A 21,441-nucleotide genomic window follows, 5' to 3' on the forward strand; every position below is an offset into this window, starting at 1 on the left:
ATGGAATTGGTCTTACAGCACACATAACAAGTTCTGAGTTGATTCAATGCTTCACTGTTAACAATTTCCCCAAAGTACAGCATATAACGGGGACAACCTAGAACTCCACAACACCCAGCTTAAGAAGATTTTTACACAAGTTTAAGCAAGTTCAGTTGGCATAACTTTTGGTGGAATAGAAAGCTTTCTCTAAAATGTTAATACTTAAAACCTAAGAGTCACTGTGTAACACTTTGGGTCCTTGCAGTTCCATCGCTTTAAGAATAACAATCACCTGCCATATGTCCTAGTAAAGTTCAACAAACGGAATCCAAACATTATCCAAACATAAAATGCCCTGAAAATAATCTCTATAATCCTTCTTTAATCCGATGTTGTTTAATGCGAAAAGATTCAAAAATAAAAGCAATTGAACAAGCTATCTCACCACTACCTACTATACGAATTAAAAGAGCCCTAATCCTTCATACTTGCACTTTTCCGTCATAAACAGGAAACTCCAGAGGAGGAAACAGAAAAATCCTATTTCTGCTAAAGGGAATAATGGCATTGCTTCCAACCCCCAGAGTTTGAGTGAACAAATGAAAATGCAACGGGGAGGAGAGGCAAGGGGGCGGTTGGTGAGCTCGGTTGGAATCCTAAACATGCCACCCAGCTCAGAGGGTGCCCAAAGCATCTGTAGCCACACCTGCAACAGGGAAACGGGGGCGTGGGGGAAGGAGGACCGTGGTTTAGGGGCTCAGAGTTTGTGCTTGCACATTCGGCTTCTCCTTTGCCAACTCTTCTCTCACCTCCCAATTTCCATCCTCCCATCCCGCCCCGCTTCTTCCATAAAGAAAAATACCCAATCAACCAGAGACACAGAAGACAAAGAGGCAAGAGGCTGCAGGGAGCGTCCAGAACAATGGGGCAGAAGGTGTGAAGCCAAACTCCTGAGAAGGACAATGAAGGGGAGTGGAGAGGTGCCCAGGAAGGTAACGAGGGAAAGAAAGACCCCCGAGCCCGGGCCCCGCCAGCGGTGGATGCCTGGACGCGAGGCCCGGCGGCGCGGGTGGTGTCACCCCAGTCGCGGCAGGATAAGCTTGGCCGGGGCGGGAGCCGCGGGGCCCGGAGGAGCCGGCAGGGCCTGCGCGGGTCCTCGAGCGGCCGTCGACGGGACTCACCGGCATTCTGGTCTCGGGGCCAGAGGTAGTATGTGGCCGGAATCACAATAAGCCCCACGAAGGAGGTGAGGAAATAGAAGAAGGTGTTCCCGCTGTCATCGTACTGGAACTGCTGCCCCGCCATGACACCCCCTCCTCCTCCTCCCTCTTCTCACCGCCGCCGCCACGACCCCGCTCTACGCTCTATCTCCCAGCTCCCGGCCCCGTGTGGCGTAGCTCGGACGCCGCCGCCGCCTCTCTCCCCCGCCCCCACGCTACTTCCACGGACACGCCGCCGACACTGCCGCTGCCGTCGCCAGCTCTCGCGAGAAGAAATAGTTCCCGCCCCTCTTGGCCTTTCCCTCCCCTCGTCTTTCCTCCACACTCTCGCTAAGGGAGACGTGGCGCGCGCAGCCGTGGAACTCCGCGAGGCCCCGCCTCCAGCCCGCCTGTAGTTCCGCCCCTAAGCTACAGCCCGCCCCCGAGCCCTTGTGGGCCCGCCCCTAGGGCCCCGCCTTTAACCCTCAGAGCCCCTCCTCCTTCCTTCTTAGCTTCCTTTCCCAGAGCCCCGAGCAAGGCTCTTCAGGTCCGGCTCTGGGGTTGGGAGGAGGCTTCCGGGCATCGCAGTAGGTGCGGGAGGTTCTCCTTCGCAGTAGGTGCGGGAGGTTCTCCTGGCTACGACTAGAGTCGGAGCTGTTCGGAGCAGACCTGAGACTTCCTCGCCTTCCCCTCTCTCCAGTCCCCACCCCACCCTGTCCTGCCCTCTCGGTTTCTGATTTCCTTGGTGGATAATATTATTCCCTTAGATTCCGGATCCGCTCCTCCAGCTTCCGTATTGTGGACACAAGTGTCATTCAGGACAAGGCGGCGGTGGATTGGAGGAGGACAGTGGGGTTTTTTTGTTTTCTTGGAAAAGTAATGTTTGCTAATGAAAGACTGCGGCCTACTCCGCGCTCTTTTTGCAGATGGAGATTCCCCAAGCCCGTGGTCGTGACTTAACGCGTCCCAGAGCTAATATTTATAGCCATCAGGTCGCCTAGGCAATAGGCTAAGACCTTTATTGCCCTATGTCATTTAATCGTCAGTAAACCCCATGGGATAAAGCAAAGCATGCCCACCCTACAGATGAGGAAGCTGAGGCTCAGAAAGATTGCCCACAGTCCCATACAGTAAGAGGTCTAGAGATTCAAACCCAGATCACTCTGACGCCATAAAGCCGGTGCCCTGCACCACCACCTCGACGTGGACCTTAATGTTTCCCTTTTCCTAAGAGCAACTGGCCCTCTTTCCTACAGGGTATGGGAAGAAATTTGCACTTCGGGGAAGCACTCTTAGGGAAGGTTGCTCTTGGAGGCCTCTGCCTTCCCCGCTCTGAGATCGCAGAGGCCGGTGTCAGCTGAGTCTGGGAGTAGTGAGAGGTGGTACCCTCAGCTTTGGCCTCCAAATGACCCTAGAGTCAGGCAGCAGCCCTGCTTGGGACCTGTCACAGCGCCTCCAGCGCACCTCTGTGGGTTGAAAAGAATGCCTACCCGACCCATTTCGCAGGGTGATTGTGAAGATCAAAGGGAATACTTGTGAGAATGCTTTTCAAAGAAAAACAGTGTAATATGCAACTACTAAATATTATCTTTCTAAAAACTAATTTTGAGACTTTATGTTCTTTTATCTAAATGCCCTATAATATTCTATTGTTTAAAGAAATCTGGTAGCATATCTTCTTTTATTGCACGTCTTCAAAGCTAGTGTTTATCATAATCAGTAATGCTTTCCTGATTATGTTCACATAATAGATTATGTTCACATATATTCTCCCTTCCCATTCAAATTTCCTACATACATAGGAAAATTCTGAAAAGTAATTTCAGAAAATCATTTACTCTGCATTTTCCTCCTCACTTTTTTCTGTACAAAGTTTTCAGGAGCTTTATTAGAAGGGAAAAGCTGAAGGATGGAAAGAGGATTGGACTATGAAGTCAACATAGCATTGTGATCATCTAACCCTGATATGCCCAGAATGAACAAATTTGCCTTGGTTCAGAAACAAAAAAAAAAGTCATAAGCTTGGCTCAATCATAGTGGGTAGGATTCTGAAGTTCCTTTTTTTTTTTTTTTTTATCAGTTTTATTCATTATTAAGTCTTCCTAGCCTTTAATAATGTTGACCTGGTTGTTTTCCATTACTCCAATAATCTTTTAATCAGCACTTGTGTAGAGATAATACATCAATTTTATAACCTTGTGGCAATATAAATTATAAATACCCCCCTTCTGACTTTTTTCCTGCACGAGTAATCTTTCATTGCAGTTTGGGTCATGCCTAAGAAGGACTTGAACCAAACTGAACCGTGAAACTACAATTTTAACAAATTATATTAGTTTGCTAAACACCAAACCAATCTAAAATATGAATTTATTTTGCCAAAGCAGATTAAAGATTTGAAAATGTGTCCACTATTCTCAAAGGTATAAATACATTTTATTCTAGAACATGACACTACTGGACAAAGATAAACTCAGACCACGCAGATAGTCTCCAAAGAAAATCTCGGTCATGCCTTTAATTAGTTTTCTCAAAATTGCTGACTCAGTGATTTTTTTAAACTAACACACGTTTCTTTCAAAAGATGATTTTAATGAGATATTTAATGATAGTAAATGAATGTGGTAGAATCAAAGCTACAAACACATATTTCTGTCCTTAGTCTAATAGCACATGTTAAAACGCATTTTAGTATTGTCTTTTTATGTGCCTATAAATGAATATTTTAATCAGTTTTGTTTTAATTGCTGAGTAGATATTCCTTCTCTTCTTCAGTGTAGAAAGCCTGACTCCTTATAGGTTCCTCTTAATAATTTCTTTTTCCGACCAGACTTAATGGTCTGGCTGAGACTGGAGGGACCCTGGAGGTCATGGTCCCCGGACCTTCTGTTAGGTCAAGACTGGAACCATTCCGAAAGCCAACTCTTCAGACAAGGACTGGACTGGGCTATAAGACAGAAAATGATACTGGTGAGGAGTGAGCTTCTTGGCTGAAGTAGACACATGAGACTATGTGGGCAGTTCCTGTCTAGAGGTAAGATGAGAAGGCCGAGGGGGATAGGAGCTGGCTGAATGCACACAGGGAATACAGGGTGGAGAGAAGGAATGTGCTTTCTCGTTAGGGGGAGAGCAACTAGGAGTACATAGCAAGGTGTAGATAAGTTTTTGTATGAGAGACTGAGTTGTATTTGTTAACTTTCGCTTAAAGTACGATAAAAATAAATAAAAAGAGGAAGGGAGAAAACATAGTACTTTCTTTTTCCTTAGAGTGAATTCTTTCTTCATTGTAAATCATCCTTGCACTACTGGTTGACTTACATTTATACATACCAAAGTACATTTGTATAGCCATAATCACTTTATTTAATTTTCTGCATAATGTAGTTAGATGCAAGCAGACTGGAAGGAACCAAATTATTAAGTAGGTGCATGCAATTATTTCCAGTCTTTCTCTTCCTCCACCTTACAATAGACCATAGCCTTCACTGCCCAGCAAATCATCTTTAATGTTAAATCTCGTTACCTTGTTTCAGAGTCAGGATTCTCTTCCATTAGGTGTCTAACTGTCACCATAGTCTTGGAGCACATCCAGTTCAATTGGCATAACATAGTTTATAAAGAAAATGTTCCACATCCTACTTTGGTGCGTGGCATCTGGGGTTTTAAAAGCTTGCAAGCAGCCATCTAAGATATATCTACTGGCCCACCCTGTTTGTAGCAAGGAAAAATGAAGAAAACCGAAGACACGAGGAAAGATTAGTCCAAAAAACTAATGGACCACATGAACCACAGCCTCCACCAGACTGAGTCCAGCACAACTAGATGATGCCTGGCTACCACCAACAAGTGCTCTGACAGGGATCACAATAGAGGATCCCAGGTAGCGCTGGAAGGAAATGTAGAACAAAACTCACACTTACCAGAAAAGACCAGACTTACTGTTCTGACAGAGACTAGAGAAATCCTGAGAGTATGGCCCCCCAGACACCCTTTTAACTCCGTACTGAAGTCATTCCTAAAGTTCACCCTTCAGCCAAAGATTAAACGGGCCCATAACACAAATAGTAACAGACGTAAACTTCAACCATGTATATGAGACTAAATTGAGCACACCAGCCCAAAAGCAAAGACAAGAAGGCAGGAAGGGACAGGAAAACTTGGACATATGGAAATAACGAACCCAAGAAAGAGTATTGACACATTGTGGGGTGGCAATCAGTGTCACAAAACAATATGTGTATTAATTGCTTAATGAGAAACTAATTTGCTCTGTAACTTTTCACCTAAAGCACAATTAAAAAAAAAAAAAAACTTCTGATACAAATTAACCAATTCTTTTTTTTTTTATTTGTACTTGGTAGACATGAAAAGTTGCCCCCAATCATAATGACAACAGTAACACTATATAACACTTCAAAAAGCTTCCACAACTTTTTTCCAGTTGATCTTTCAAATCATGATACTAAATGTTGAAACTTTGATGAAGTAAAAGGTAGTAGATCATTGCAATCTTTCATTCACTAAATGCCTAAGGTCCTTAAAAACCAAAATCAAACCCTTTGCTGTCGAGTCAATTACAACTCACAGCCACCCTGCAGGACAGAGTAGAACTACCTGATAGGGTTCCCAAGGAGCAGGTTGTGGATTCCAACTGCCGAAATTTTGGTTAGCAGCTGAGCTCTTAACCACTGTGCTGCCAGGGCTCCCCTAAAAAAAAAAAAAAAAAAAAAAGGTCCTTAGGACCCAACAAAACCACAAACTCACATCTAGAGAGAACGTAAAGGGAGGTGTGGGCTGGAAGGACAGTAGTACCAGATTATGCTCAACTCTGAAACCATGAAAAGTTTCAAAAGAGGACTTGAGGGCTGTTGTTTCCCTTTAGTATTGACAACAGGTTTGTATTTTGGCTCCTGTCCTGTCAGGAGCGTGTTGGCCTTGTTAATATTGTTTTTGTTCTATCCTTTTGTGATTAGAAAGCTGAGAATTTGTGGTACTAAAGCCAGTTTTCAAGGCTACATCAATAAACTCAGGTCACTCCTTTATGAGTTAATTTTATGTGTTACTAGCATACCAAAATTGCTTAATGAAAAAATAATGATTGACATCGCACACATCAAGCCATAAAATAGCACTTAATGAAATTTCCCACCCAGATCAAAATATAACTTGGGAGAATGGCCATAAATAAACAGAAGGGTTCACTATGGACAATTTCAAAAGCGTATATTTGAGTAGGAAGAAAAAAATACTCTCAGTAGAGATTAATTCTCAGGAAAATCATAAATCATCTTGCTTAAAAGCAAGTATTTGCGAGTCCCGAAGCTTATAAAATTGGGGGAGGGGGCCTCATTAAGAAAAAGAATATAAAATAATGATTATAAAATTAGGTACCAAAATTAATATTTACTTAGAATATATTGTAACTACTATAGGTTTGTGTTCTACAAACAAAAGAATTCTGATAAATTCCATTTTGTATGGTTTCCATAAGAAAAAAATGTTTTAAATATTGTACATTTCTAATTGTATATACTGCATATTACTACTGAGAAATTTTCATTTTGGACCAGCCTAAATGAGAACCAAATGCTCTACTTAGAATTTTAACATTTGATGAGTAGAAGAATTTTCCACACAGTAGTTTCTGACTCTGTACACTTTGATGTTTCTCTTCCACTACCCACATGTATCAGGTACCAGGCCCAATGGGACATATTCATATTATGAATCAAGGTGTATAACTCATTCATGTGACACTGCTCAGTGAATTTTCCCAGCGGTTGGAAGAAGTATTCCTGGAAGCAGTATTTTCACTATATATGGAAATAACTTTAAACCACATAATTCTAAACTGAATGTGCCACCTAACCTTTAAATATAAGGACCATTATAAAGAAATTTAGTCAGTCAATATTCAACATTTGTTGATCCCACACACTCTATTAGCCAGTGTGGGGAATGTAAGGATGTTTAAGACAGAGTACCTGACCTCAAGAAACTCTCCTACAGTCCAATGGGAGAACATAATATTTCATTAAATAACTAAAACCCAAAGTTTGATAAACGCTACAACAATGGACTCAAATATACCAAAGATCATGAAGATGGCACAAGACCAGGCAATGTTTCATTTTGTTATACGTAAGGTTGCCATGTGTTGGAGCCAACTTGATGGCTACTAAGAGACAAAGTTCTTCTTAAGTTCATAAGAGTAATTTCTTTTGGCAGAGGGAGTCAGGAGACTTGAAGGGGAGACAAGTGAGCTAGGCCTCAAAGCCTAAATAGAATTTAAAGAAAAAAGTCAGCTGAGAGCACATCTGGAGAATTGCATGAAGTCAAATCTGGCTGTGAGTGAGAGTACCAGAGGTGGGAAAATACTTTTAAATCTGGCTTGTGGGTTACAGACTAAATAGTAGCAATATGACCTTTAAAATGACCTTTGTTAAAGAATTGCATAAGTGGGAGATGCAGGAATCTCCTTTGAATGTCTTTAAAAAAAGAAAGAAAGAAAAATGATTTTTAACTAGCATGGTCCTGCAGGAAGCAAGAGAAGGGACTAAGTCTCCATTTCTGCTATTTGTTTTATTGCTACTTTACCCAGAATATACTTTAACTCTTTGACATCAATCAAATACTCTTAAAATAAAACACAAAAATTACATCTCTGACGTAGCTCACCCCACTTTTCTGGCACCTGTATGTGCTCCACTTGCCATTTCCGCTCTTCTGCCCTTCCACCTCCATCCTGCCTCACATCTGTTCTCCACAAGGCAGCCAGGGGGTCCCCTCCTTTTTTTCTTTTAACTTTTCATTTTGAAATAATTATAAGTTATAATATATATAATTATAATATCCAAACACCTACAAGAAAGACCAGTTAATACTATTATACAAATTTACACACCAACCACTAATGCCAAAGATGAAGAAATTGAAGACTTTTACCAATTTGTGCAGTCTGAAATTGATCAAACATGCAATCAAGATGCATTGATAATCACCAGTAATTGGAATGTGAAAGTTGGAAACAAGGAAGAATAAATAGTTGGAAAAATACAGCCTTGGTGATAGAAATGACACAGGAGATTGCATGATAGAGTTTTGCAAGACCATTTACTTCTTCGCTGCAAACACCTTTTTTCAACAACATAAATGGCAACTATACATGTGGACCTCACTGGATGGAAAAACTCAAGAATCAAATCGACTTTATCTGTGGAAAAAGGCAATGGAAAAGCTCAATATCATCAGTCAGAAAAAGGCCAGGGGTTGACTATAGAACAGACCATCAATTGCTTATATGCAAGTTCAAGTTGAAGCTAAGAGGAAAATTAAAACAAGTCTATGAGAGCCAAAGTATGACCTTAAGTGTATCCTATCTGAATTTAGAGACCATCTCAAGAACAGATTTGACCCACTGAAAGCTAATGATGGAATACCAGGTCAGTTGTGGGATGACATCAATGATATCATACATGAAGAAAGCAATAGGTTACTAAAAAGATGATAAAGAAAGAAAAGACCAAAATGGATGTCAGAAGAGGCTCTGAAACTTGCTCTTGAACACGGAGTAGCTAAAGCAAATGGAAGAATAGAGCTGAACATAAGATTTCAAAGGGTGTCACGAGAAGACAAAGTACCGTAATGAATTATGCAAAGACCTGGAATTAGAAAACCAAAATGGGAGAACATTTCTCAAGCTGAAAGAACTGAAGAAAATGTTCAAGCCTCAAATTGCCATTTTGAAGGATTCTATGGGCAAATATATACAGGGTGGCTATGAGTCAGAATCGACTTGGCAACAATACATTTGGTTTTTGGTTTTTTTTAATGGGCAAAATATTGAACGATGCGGGAAGCACCAGAAGAAGGTGGAAGGAATATACAGAATCACAGTACCAAAAAGGATTGGTCGACGTTCAACCATTTCAGGAGGTAGCATGTGATCAAAACTGATGGAACGTAAGGAAGAAGTCCAAGTGGCACTAAAGGCATTGATGAAAAACAAGGCAGGAATTGATAGAATATCAACTGAGATGTTTCAACAAACAGATGCAGTGCTGGAGATGCTCACCTCGTCTATGCCAAGAAATTTGGAAGACAGCTACCTGGACAATTGACTGGAAGAGATATATATTTGTGCGCATTCCACAGACAGGTGATCCAACAGAACGTGGAGGTTATCAGACAATATCATTATTATGACACACAAGTAAAATTTTGCTGAAAATCATTCAAAAATGGTTGCAGGAGTACATTAACAGGGAACTACCAGAAATTCAAGCTGGATTCAGAATAGGACGTGAAACAAGGGATATCATTGCTGGTGTCAGATGAATCTTGGCTGAGAGCAGAGAATACCAGAAAGAGTTCACCTGTATTTATTGACTATGGAAAGGCATTCAACTCTGTGGATCATAACAAATAATGGATAACAATGCAAAGAATTAAAATTCCAGAACACTTAATTGTGCTCACATGGAACCTGTACACAGAGAAGAGACAGTTATTAGAACAGAACAAGGGGATACTGCATGGTTCCAAATCAGGAAAGGTTTTCATCAGGGTTGTATCCTTTCACCATACTTATTTAATCTGTACATTGAGCAAAAAATCTGAGAAGCTGGACTATATGAAAAAGAATGTAGCATCAGGATTAGAGAAAGACTTATTAACAACCTATGATATATATAGATGACACAGCCTTGCTTGCTGAAAGTGAAGAGGGCTTGAAACACTTACTGATGAAGATCAAAGACCACAGCCTACAGTATGGATTACACCTCAACATAAAGAAAACAAAAACCCTCACAACTGGACCAATAAGCAACATCATGATAAACGGAGAAATGTTAAAGTTGTAAAGGATTTCATTTTACTTGGATCCACACTCAACACTCATGGAAGCAGCAATCAAGAAATCAAGCGAAATATTGCATTAGGCAAATCTGCTGCAAAAGATCCTTTTAAAGTGTTAAAAATCAAAGATGTCACTTTGAGGACTAAGGTGGACTTGACCCAAACCATGATACTTTCAATTGCCTCATACGTATGCGAAACCTGGACAACGAATAAGAAAGACCAAAGAAGAATCATTGTCTTTGAATTATGGTGTTGGCAAAGAATATTGAATACACTGTGGACTGCCAAAAGAACAAATGTGTCTTGGAAGAATTACAGCCAGAGAGCTCCTTGCAAGCGAGGATGGCCAGGCTTCATCTCACATACTCTGGACATGTTATTAGGAGGGACCAGTCCATGGCAAAGGACATCATGCTTGGTAAAGTAGAGGGCCAACAGAAAAGAGGAAGATCCTCAACAAGAAGGACTGACACAGTGGCTGTGAAAATGGGCTCAAACATAGTAAGGATTGTGAAGATATCCAAAAACCAGCACGGTTTCATTCTCTTGTACATAGGGTTGCTATGAGTCGGAACCGGCTGGACAGCACCTAGCAACACAGGTTGTTGCCTTGCTTCAACATGCAGTGAGAGACTGAACATACAGACAACGGCCAAACCACATAAGACAACAGAACTCTGACTCACAACCGTTAGAGCAACCAGCCTGGAAGCTGAACCACAACCTCTTCATGAGCCAGTCCAGAAAGTCAAAACACAACCTCTGCAGCAATTGGCCCAAAGCAGTCAGGACTTGGTCAGTGACTACCAGCTTTCCAAAATTTTGTGCCTGCTTCCAACTCAGGATACACCAGCCAAATATGCTCCCTAAACAAATCTCGTAGGACACCCTGCTAATAAGTAGCCCATCTCCAACTTCTCTGTGAAACACTTCAATCAGAGCACACCTGAAGTCTTCCCTCCTCTGCCTGCCTTTAAGTCTTTACCAAACGGAAGAGATGATGGCTGACTCCCTTGCTATGTAGCAAGCTCTGAATAAATAGCCCCTGTTTTCATTTGGGTGGTCTTTATTTATTTCCACAAGAGGTAAGCACTAAATGTGTTTCTTTTAGCAGTTGTTGGGTATGGTATTACACATGTACTAGGATTCTAGCATAGGTATCTTAATGATCTGCCAAGCACCATCTTCTCACTAAAACGAAGGCACTCTGGGGGAAAAGCATACACCTGCCAACCTGAAAATCAGGTTCGCTGGCTGAATCTGGGAGCCCTGGTGGCACAGTGGTCAAGAGCTCTGCTGGTAACCAAAAGGTCAGCAGTTCAAACTCACCAGCCTCTCCTTGGAAACCATACGGGGCAGTTCTACTTTGTCCTAGAGGATCACTGTAGACTCAATAGCAATGGGGTCGGGTTTTTTTTTTTTTTTTTTGGCTGAATCTGAGACAGGACCCCAGAAATAAGCATTTTAGCAGGATCACTGATTTGACCCTTATAATTAGTCCCTCTTTACAGACATTTACCTCTCATTCTCTGTTTGCCTGGATGAGAATTCACTACTAAACATAATATCATATGCAGCTGTACCTTTCAAACTTTTTGACTATTATTCATAGTAAGAAATATATTAGTGAAAAAAAAATTTATAAGCAGTGCTTAACTCTCAATATGTGCGATGTACTGTGATATTTTTCTGTCATGTTCTATACGCTTATTTATATTAAATACTTTATAAAAATGCTCTATAAAAAATACTCAACTACAGTATGGAAGTTTCGTGAAGATGTGTAGGAGTACTCCGTGATAGAACACAGGTAAGTTCACTTTAGATCGTAAGTATGTTCTTGAACATTCTTTTTCAGATGAGAAGCATCCTGTTTAAAGAACTTCTCTGGTGCAGTAGTCCTCCAACTTTAGCTGCATCAGAATCACCTGAAAGGCTTGTTAAAAGGTGGATTGTTGAGCCCCATCCCCAGTAGGCCTGGGTCAGCCTGACAATTTGCATTTCTAACAAATTCCAACGTGATACCGCTGCTGCTGCTGGTCTGGGAACCACAACTCTGTTGTTGTCAGGGGCCCTTGAGTCAGTTCCAGCTCATAGCAACCCTATGTAAAACAGAACGAAGTGCTGCCCAGTCCTGTGCCACCCTCACAATCATTATTACACTTGAGCCCATTGCTACAGCCGTTGTGTCAATCCATCTCGTTGAGGTTTTTCCCCTTTTTCACTGACCCTCTAGTCTACCAACTGTGATGTCCTTCTCCAGGGACTGGTCTCTCCTGATGACATGTCCAAAGTATGTGAGGCAGAGTCTCACTATCCTAGCTTCTAATGAGCATTCTGGCTGTGTTTCTTCCAAGATAGATTTGTTCATTCTTCTGGCAGTACGTGGTGTATCCAATGTTTTTTGCCAACACGATAATTCAAAGGCATTGATTCTTCTTTCGTCTTCCTTTTTCATCGTCCAGCTTTCACATGCATATGAGGCGATTGAAAACACCATGGCTTGGGTCAGGCACACCACAGTCCTTAAAGTGACATCTTTGCTTTTCAACAAATTAAAGAGATCTTTGGCAGCAGATTTGCCCAATGCAATGCGCCTTTTGATTTCTTGACTGCTGCTTCCATGGGTGTAGATTATGGATCCAAGTAAAATTAAATCCTTTACAACTTCAATATTGTCTCTGTCTATCATGATGTTGCTTATTGGTCCACTTGTGAGGGTTTTTGTTTTCTTTATGTTGAGGTATAATCCATACTAAAGGCTGTGTGGTCTTCGCTCTTCATCAGTAAGTCTTCAAGTCCTCTTCACTTTCAGCAAGCAAGGTTGTGTCATCTGTATATCGCAGGTTGTTAATGAGTCCTCCTTCAACCCTGATGCCCCATTCTTCTTCATATAGTCCAGCTTCTCAGATTATTTGCTCAGTGTACAGACTGAATAAGTGTGGTGAGAGGGTACAATCCTGATACACACCTTTCCTGACTTTAAACCACACAGTATCCCCTTGTTTTATTCAAAAAACCACTTCTTGATCTATGTACAGGCTCCTCATGAGCACAATAAATTCTTCTGGAATTCCCATTCTTCACAATGTTATCCATAATTTGTATGATCCACATAGCCAAATACTTTTCAATAGTCAATAAAATACAGGTAAATATCTTTCTGGCATTCTCTGCTGACAGCCAAGATCCATCTGACATCGGCAATATTTCCCCTTCCACATCCTCTTCTGAATCTGGCTGAATTTCTGGCAGTTCCCGGTTGATGTACTGCTGCAACCGTTTTTGAATGATCTTCAGCAAAATTTTACTTGTGTGTCACATTAATGATATTTTTCAATAATTTCCCATTCTGTTGGATAACCTTTCTTTGGAATTGACACAGGTATGAATCTCTTCCAGTTGGTAGACCGGGTAGCTGTCTTCCAAATTTCTGGGCACAGATAAGTAAGCACCTCCAGCACTGCATCTGTTCATTGAAATATCTCAGTCAGTATTCCATCAATTCCTGAAGCCTTATTTTTCACCAATATCTCCAGTGCAGCTTGAACTTCTTTCAATACCATCAGTTTTAAATCACATGCTATCTCCTAAAATAATTGAATGTCAACCTGTTCTTTTTGGTACAGTGACTCTGTATTCTTTCCATCTTCTTTTGATGCTTCCTATGTCACTCAATATTTTATCCATAAAAAAATAGAATCCTTCAATGTTGCAACTCGAGGCTTAAATATTTTCTTCAGTTGTTTCGGCTTGAGAAATGCTGAGTGTGTGCTCCCCTTCTGGTTTTCTAACTCCAAGTCTTTGTACATTTCATTACAATACTTCACTTTGTCTTCTCAAGCCAACCTTTAAAATCTTCTGTTTAGTGCTTTTACTTATTCATCTCTTCCCTTCACTTTAGCTACTATATGTTCAAGAGCAAGTTTCAGAGTCTCTTCTGACATCCATTTTGGTCTTTTTTCCCCCTGGTGGGGTAGTGATTAAGAGCTTGGCTTCTAATCAAAAGGTCAGCAGCTTGAATCCACCAGCCACTCCTTCTATCACTAAGGCCATATTTTCCAACTATCAATCCTTCTTCATTTTCACCTTTCGCATTCCAATCACTGGTGATTATCAATATATTTAGATTGCATGTTTAATCAATTTCAGATTGCAGAAGTTGGTAAAAATAATCAATTTCTTCATCTTTGGCATTAGCAGTTGGTGTATAAAATAGCTACCATAGGGTATCACATATACCCTAAACCTAACCGCAACCCTAAACCCACCACAACCTGCAGGTGTCAGATGAAGAGGCTAAATCTGAACCAGGCAGAGAGAGAGAAGAAGGAGGAGAGAGGGGATTGGAGTAGCCCAAAATCTTACTATGTTAATGGGCATGTAAAACCTCAAGATGAGGATATAAGATGTGAGGTTTCCCAAGTTATTTGATTACCCCCTTTTTAAAAAAATGGGCATAACGAAGGTCTAGTGTTCTGCACAAAAGCATGTTGGAAAATGCCAATGCAGTATTTTTGGCAAAATGGATGTCGCTGATGACATTATCAAGATTAGTTTCGATAGAGTAGTTGGGATGGGGAAAAGTCCGTTTCCAGGAACTGGAAGGACCAGGAAAGATGGAGCAAGTGAAGGTGCTCAGCATCTGGACTGTTCTGCCAGTAAGGGAAGGATCAGGAATGAGAGCTGGAAAAGGGTACAAAATGGGGGAGGGAGGATGGGTCAAGGGAGAATTGATTGCTTTTTTTCCCCCCCAATATGGATTACTTTAGCATGTTTACGTTACATGCTCTTAGCCCCTCTGTTTTCTGTCCTTCAAGAGATGTCTCTAGCTGCCTTCCTAGGCAGATCATTATGGAACTCACCCTTGCTGCCCCGCTGACCACCCATGACATGCCCAATTTGACCAGTGGGGGGAAAAGGGGCCTGGTCCCTTTTACATAGAGCCTTACTTCCAAACTCTATGGGAGGTTTGTTGTTAGCTGCCATTGAGTCAGCCCCCAACTCATAGTGTCCCCATGTGTTACAGAGTAGAACTGCTCTGTTCTACCTGGCTATAATCTTTATGGAAGCAGTTTGCCAGAATTTTTCTTCCGCAGAGCTGCTCAGCCAGCTCTAACTGCCAACCTTTGGGTTAGCAACCAATCCCAAACCAGTTGTACCACCCAGGCTCCTTATGGGAGGTTTAAAAAGCAATTTAGGAAAATGTCCAGGAAAGAAGTCTAGAATTACTGGGGATGAGATCTGGGCGTAAGTTAAGGATCTTCAGGCCACTAACCAGCCATTTCGCCCCCAGTGCCCACCAAATGCCCACTGTCAAGGTTTTCAGAAATTTTGCACATCTCACAACTAGTGAGGGGCTGGAGCTCTGGTCCCATTGATGAAGGGAAGAATAAATGCCACCATTTTTAATAGGTCCTACATTTTCGAGAAGTCCATGGGTGAGGCAAAAGGTTAGAGTTCGCCCAAAGGTGCCTGAGAAGAAGGCCCAGGAATATACTTCCAAAAGATCAGCCACTGAAATCCCTGTGGAGCTCAGTTCCACTCTGATACACATGAGGTCACAATGAGTCAGAGTCGACTCTACAGCAACGGGTCCTGGACGTTTGGGGATGTTGCTAGTTCCCTCTGACCTACAGCATCTAAAATCAAACACATTTAATCACCTCAAGAGCAATTTCTTTTCAAACTCCATGTGGTCACCTTAAGAAATCCCCCTAGTGACTGCATTAAGACTCCATGTCTTGAGAACTAATGATCTGATCTCATTCTGCTAAGAGGACATCTGCCTCTTGCCTCTGTTAACTAAAAGGAATGTGAACCTGGACGGCTCCTCTCTAATTCTTGCAGTGTGCATGTGAGTGTGTGTAAGAGGTTGTGTGAATGTGTGTGACAGAGCTAGGGAGTAGGGGAAGGACAGGGAGGAGAAGGAAGGAGCCCGTGCTGAGTTAGTGGAATAGAAGATACAGAAGAAGGGATACTTTGAAAAATTATTTATAAACTCAACTGTTTTTTAAAACTAATAATTAATGTAGTTATAATAAGCTTGACAAGAAAAATATTTAGAATTTATCACCCCAAGAGATAAACAAATGTATAAAACTTTAAAATAGTGCTCTTTAAAAGCTGGTACTACTTTCCAATATGCCATTAACTAACTTTGTGACCTTGGGCAAGTCCCTTTGCTTTGAACTTGACAATTGTGTGTTGTTTGTTTTTGTCTACAAACTGGTATAATATTACACACCTTATATTCGCAGGGATGCCATGAAGGTCAAATCAGATCATATTAAAATAGTTATAATTACTTACATTTGCATAGTGCTTTATCATGACAAAGCACTTCTTGCATATATTATGTTCTATTTGCATAAAAGAGCTTTGAAAAGTTATGAAGTGCTATAAAAGGACAACGCCTTGGTTTGAATACCAGCTCCATCTCTCTCTACCTCAATTTTCTAATCAGTAAAATAGGGATAATAGTAATATCTACCTCATAGCTTGTTGAGAGGATTAAATAATGTTATATATGAAGCTCTCAGTGCCTGAATGAGGCATAACTTGATTTTGTGAATTTTCCAGACCCCTCTATCTAAAATAGTGCCCTCTCATTCATCACTTTCAAGTTCCCTACCCAGCTTTATTTTTCTGAGAAACATTTAATATTGTATTGACTTCTTGCCTTACCCTCTGTCTCCCGCATTAGAATACAATTTCCATGAACGCTTTTTCTGTCTTGTTTATCTCTGTATCACCAGCATCTACACCCGTAGGTATTCAGTAAATATTTTTTGAGTGAATAAATGAAGGTAGCTGTTACAATAATTATTATTATCATTATCTAAAGTCTCTCCTTCACTTTGCCTGTTCTGAGGTAGCTCCAGCCATAAGGACAATTCTGCTTCAAGAGTGAGTTCCTTTTTTTTTTTTTTCCCAATTGTGCTTTAGATGAAGGTTTACAGAGCAAACTAGCTTCTCATTAAATAATTAATATACATATTGTTTTATGACATTGGTTGCCAACCTCACGACATGTCAACACTCTCCCCATCTCAATATTAGGTTCCCCATTACCAGCTTTCCTGCCCCCTCTTACCTTCTTATCATTACTCCAGGGCTGGTATGCCCATTTAGTCTTGTTTTGTTTTATGAGCTTGTCTAATCTTTGGCTGAAGGGTGAACCTTAGGAGTGACCTCATTACTGAGCTAAAAGGGTGTCCAGGGGCCATACTCTTGGGGTTTCTCCAGTCTGTCAAACCAGTAAGTCTGGTCTTTTTTTTTTTTTTTTTTGAGCTAGAATTTTGTTCTATGTTTTTTTTCTGGCTCTGTCTGGGACCCTCTACTGTGATCCCTGTCAGAGCAAGCAGTGATGGTAGCCAGGCACCATCTAGTTGTGCTAGACTCGGTCTGGTGGAGGCTGTGGTACTTGTGGTCCGTTAGTCCTTTGGACTAATCATTCCTTTGTGTCTTTGGTTTCTTCATTCTGCCTTGCTCCAGACAGGGTGAGACCAGTGGAGTATCTTAGGTGGCTGCTCACAAGCTTTTTTAAGACCCCAGACATTACTCACCAAGTTAGAATGTAGAACATCTTCTTTATAAACTACGTTATGCCAGTTGAGCTAGATATTCCCCAAGACCATGGTCCCCACAGCCCTCAGCCCAGTAATTTGGATCTTCAGGGAGTTTGGATGTGTCTATGGAGCTTCCATGACCTTGCCTTGGACAAGTTGTGCTGGCTGCCCAGGATTGTGTACTGTCTTATCATAACCAAAATTTACCAATTATCTATTGTCTATTTAGTATATTTTTAAAATAATTTTTATTGTGCTTTAAGTGAAAGTTACAAATCAAGTCAGTCTGTCACATATAAGCTTATATACACCTTACTACACACTCCCATTTACTCTCCCCCTAATGAGTCAGCCTGCTCCATTCTTCCAGTCTCTCCTTTCGTGACCATTTTGCCAGTTTCTAACCCTCTCTACCCTCCCATCTCCCCTCCAGATAGGAGATGCCAATATAGTCTCAAGTGTCCACCTGATACAAGTAGCTCACTCTTCATCAGCATCTCTCTCCAACCCATTGTCCAGTCCCGTCCATGTCTGATGAGTTGTCTTCGGGAATGGTTCCTGTCCTGGGCCAACAGAAGGTTTGGGGACCATGACCGCTGGGATTCTTCTAGTCTCAGTCAGACCATTAAGTCTGGTCTTTTTGTGAGAATTTGGGGTCTGCATGCCACTGTTCTCCTGCTCCCTCAGGAGTTCTCTGTTGTGCTCCCTGTCAGGGCAGTCATCAGTTGTGGGCGGGCACCATCTAGTTCTTCTGGTCTCAGGATGATGTAAGTCTCTAGTTCATGTGGCCCTTTCTGTCTCGGGCTCATAGTTATCGTGTGACCTTGGTGTTCTTCATTCTCCTTTGATCCAGGTGGGTTGAGACCAATTGATAAAGATTGTTTCTTTTTGTGTATAAACCTTTTCATGAGTTTTTATAGTAGCAGTCTCATGCCTTTTGTGATTGACTTATTTCACTGAGCATAATGCCCTCCAGATTCACCCATCTTGTGAGTTGCTTCGCAGATTCATCACTGTTCTTTATCGTTGTGTAATATTCCAGTGTGTGTATGTACATAGTTTGTTTATCCATTCATTTGTTGATGGGCACCTAGGTTGTTTCCATCTTTTTGCTATTGTGAACAATACTGCAATGAACACAGGTGTGCATATGTCTATTCATGTAATAGCTCCTATTTCTCTAGGATATATTCTTAGGATTGGGATCTCCAGACCACATGGTATTTCTATTTTTAGCTTTTTAAGGAAGCGCCATATTGTTTTCCAAAATGGTTGTACCATTTTGCATTCCCACCAGCAGTGCATAAGAGTTCCAATCTCCCCATAGCCTCTCCAACATTTCTTATTTTCTTTTTTTTTTTTTTTATTAGCACCAGTAATCCCAGGATAAGATGGTATCTCATTGTGGTTTTGATTTGCATTTCTCTAATGGCTAGCGATCACGAACATTTCCTTATGTGTCTGTTAGCCCATCGAATGTCTACTTTGGTGAAGCGTGTGTTCATATCCTTTGCCAGTTTTTAAATTGGATTATTTGTCTTTTTGTCATAGAGGTGTTGGATTTTCCTATAGATTTTAGAGATTAGATCTTTGTCAGATTTGTCATAGCCAAATTTTTTTTTCCCAGTTATAGGTTCTCTTTTTACAAAAGAGTGGAAGTCTTTTGGTGAAGTCTTTTGATGATAAGTGTTTTAGAAGATCCCAGTTATCTAGCTTATCTTCTGGTGTTTGTGTATTGTTAGTTACGGTTTGTATCCTGTTAGTGCCATGTATTAGGGCCTCTAGCATTGACCCTATTTTTTCTTCTAGGGTCTTTATAGTTTTTGGTTTTATATTTAGGTCTTTGATCTATTTTGAATTAGTTTTTGTGTATGGTGTGAGGTATGGGTCCTGTTTCATTTTTTTGCAGATGGACATCCAGTTTTGCCAGCACCATTTGTTAAGAAGACTGTCTTTTCCCCTGTTTGATGGGCTTCAGGTCTTTGTTGAAGATCAGGTGACCATAGGTGGATCGATTTACATTTGGGCTCTCAATTCTGTTCCATTGGTCAATGTATCTGTCATTGTACCAGTACCAGTCTTTTTTGACTACCGTAGCCGGATCGTAAGTTCTGAGGTCAGGTAGTGCGAGTCCTCCTGCTTTCTTCTTCTTTTTCAATGGTGCTTTACTTATCTGGGAAATTCTAGTGGTATAGTGGTTAAGAGCTATGGCTGCTAACCAAAAGGTCGGTTAAAATCTACCAGGCGCACCTTGGAAACCCCATGGGGCAGTTATACTCTGTCCAATAGGGTCACTATGAGTCAAAATTGACTCGACAGCAATGGGGTTTGGGTTACTTATCCACAGCCTCTTCCCTTCCCATATGTCATGGATTGAATTGTGTTCCCCCAAAATATATGTCAACTTGATTAGGCCGTGATTCCCAGTATTGTGTGGTTGGCTTCCATTTTGTGATTGATATAATTTTCCTATATGTTATGAATCCTAATCTCTGCCTGTGGTTAATGGGCAAGGTTTGATTATGTTGAAGAGGACTAGGGTGGGCTGGGCTGTAACACCATTGCTCAGGTCACATCCCTGATCACACTATACACAACTAATTCAAAATAATCAAAGACCTAAATATAAAACCACCTTTTGTCTTACAAGACATAAAAGGAAAGGTCAGCGAGCAGAGTTCTGGGGCCTCATACCACTGAGAAATAAGAGCTAGGAGAGTAGCCTGTCCTTTAGAATTGGGGTCCCTACACTGAGAAGCTCTTTGGGTAGGGAAGATCAGTGACCTTTCTCCAGAGCCAGCAGAGAGAGAAAGACTTCCCCTGGAGCTGATGCCCTGAATTTGGACTTGTAGCCTACCAGACCATGAGAGAATGAATTTTTCTTTGTTAAAGCTATCCACTTGTGGTACTTACGTTATAGCAGCACTAGATAACTAATACACCATATAAAGTTAATGATCAGTTTTCCCATCTCGTTAAAGAATGCCATTGGTATTTGGATAGGGATTGCCTTATATTTGTAGGTTGCTTTGGGTTCTTTTTTTTTTGGGGGGGGGTAGAATTGACATTTTCTCAATGTTAAGTCTACCTATCTATGAGCATGGTATGTTTTTCCATTTACGTAGGTCTCTTTTGGATTCTTGCAGAAGTGTTTTGCAGTTTTCTTTGTATAGGTCTTTTATATCTGTGGTTAGTTTTGTTCCTAAGTATTTTATTTTTTTAGGGGGTATTATAAATTGTATTGTTTTGCTCATTTCCTTTTTGTCCTTCTCTTTATTGGTGTACAGGAATCCAAATGATTTTTGTATGTGTATCTTGCGTCCTGCTACCCTGCTGAATCTATTAGTTCCAGTAGTTTTCTCGCGGAGTCTTTTGGGTTTTCTATATATAGTATCATATCATCCACAAATAGGGTCAGTGTTACTTCTTCCTTACCTATTGTTAGAGTTGTGTAACAAATGTTTTGATTTTGTCCCCTCCTTCTTTTTTGATTTGTGCATCTATTGCTATAAATTGACCTCTGAGGACTGCCTTTGCTGTGTCCCAACGGTTCTAGTGTGATGTGTTTTCATTCTCATTTGATTCCAGGAATTTTTCGATTCCATCTTTGATTTCTTCTACTACCCAGTGATTTTTAAGCAGGGTGTTATTTAGTTTCATGTATTTGATTTTTTTCCCTTGCTCTTCATGTTATTAATTTCTATTTTTATGACCTTGTGATCTGAGAAGATACTTTATATAATCTCAATGTTCTGGATTTTGTTGAGGGTTGCTTTGTGGCCTAAGATATGGTCTATTTTGGAGAACATTCCCTGTGCATTGGAAAA

The 21,441-nt window shown here is 41.0% G+C and overlaps 1 protein-coding gene across 2 annotated transcripts in view; it reads right to left on the reverse strand.

Annotated features, from left to right (window-relative positions):
* The window catches only part of SEC63 (SEC63 homolog, protein translocation regulator), a 78,797-nt gene extending 77,439 nt beyond the window's left edge, over window positions 1-1,358 (reverse strand). The window contains exon 1 of one of the 2 annotated variants that reach the window (XM_064289499.1): window positions 1,164-1,358. In XM_064289499.1, the coding sequence (XP_064145569.1) occupies window positions 1,164-1,287 (124 nt within the window). In that variant the 5' untranslated portion in view covers window positions 1,288-1,358. The remainder of the gene's footprint in view (window positions 1-1,163) is intronic. The other variant, XM_010600917.3, reaches the window with a different exon arrangement.
* Between the last annotated feature and the right edge of the window lie 20,083 nt (window positions 1,359-21,441).

The sequence above is a fragment of the Loxodonta africana genome, chromosome 1 (genome assembly GCF_030014295.1).
Source record: "Loxodonta africana isolate mLoxAfr1 chromosome 1, mLoxAfr1.hap2, whole genome shotgun sequence".
Lineage (NCBI taxonomy): Eukaryota > Metazoa > Chordata > Mammalia > Proboscidea > Elephantidae > Loxodonta > Loxodonta africana.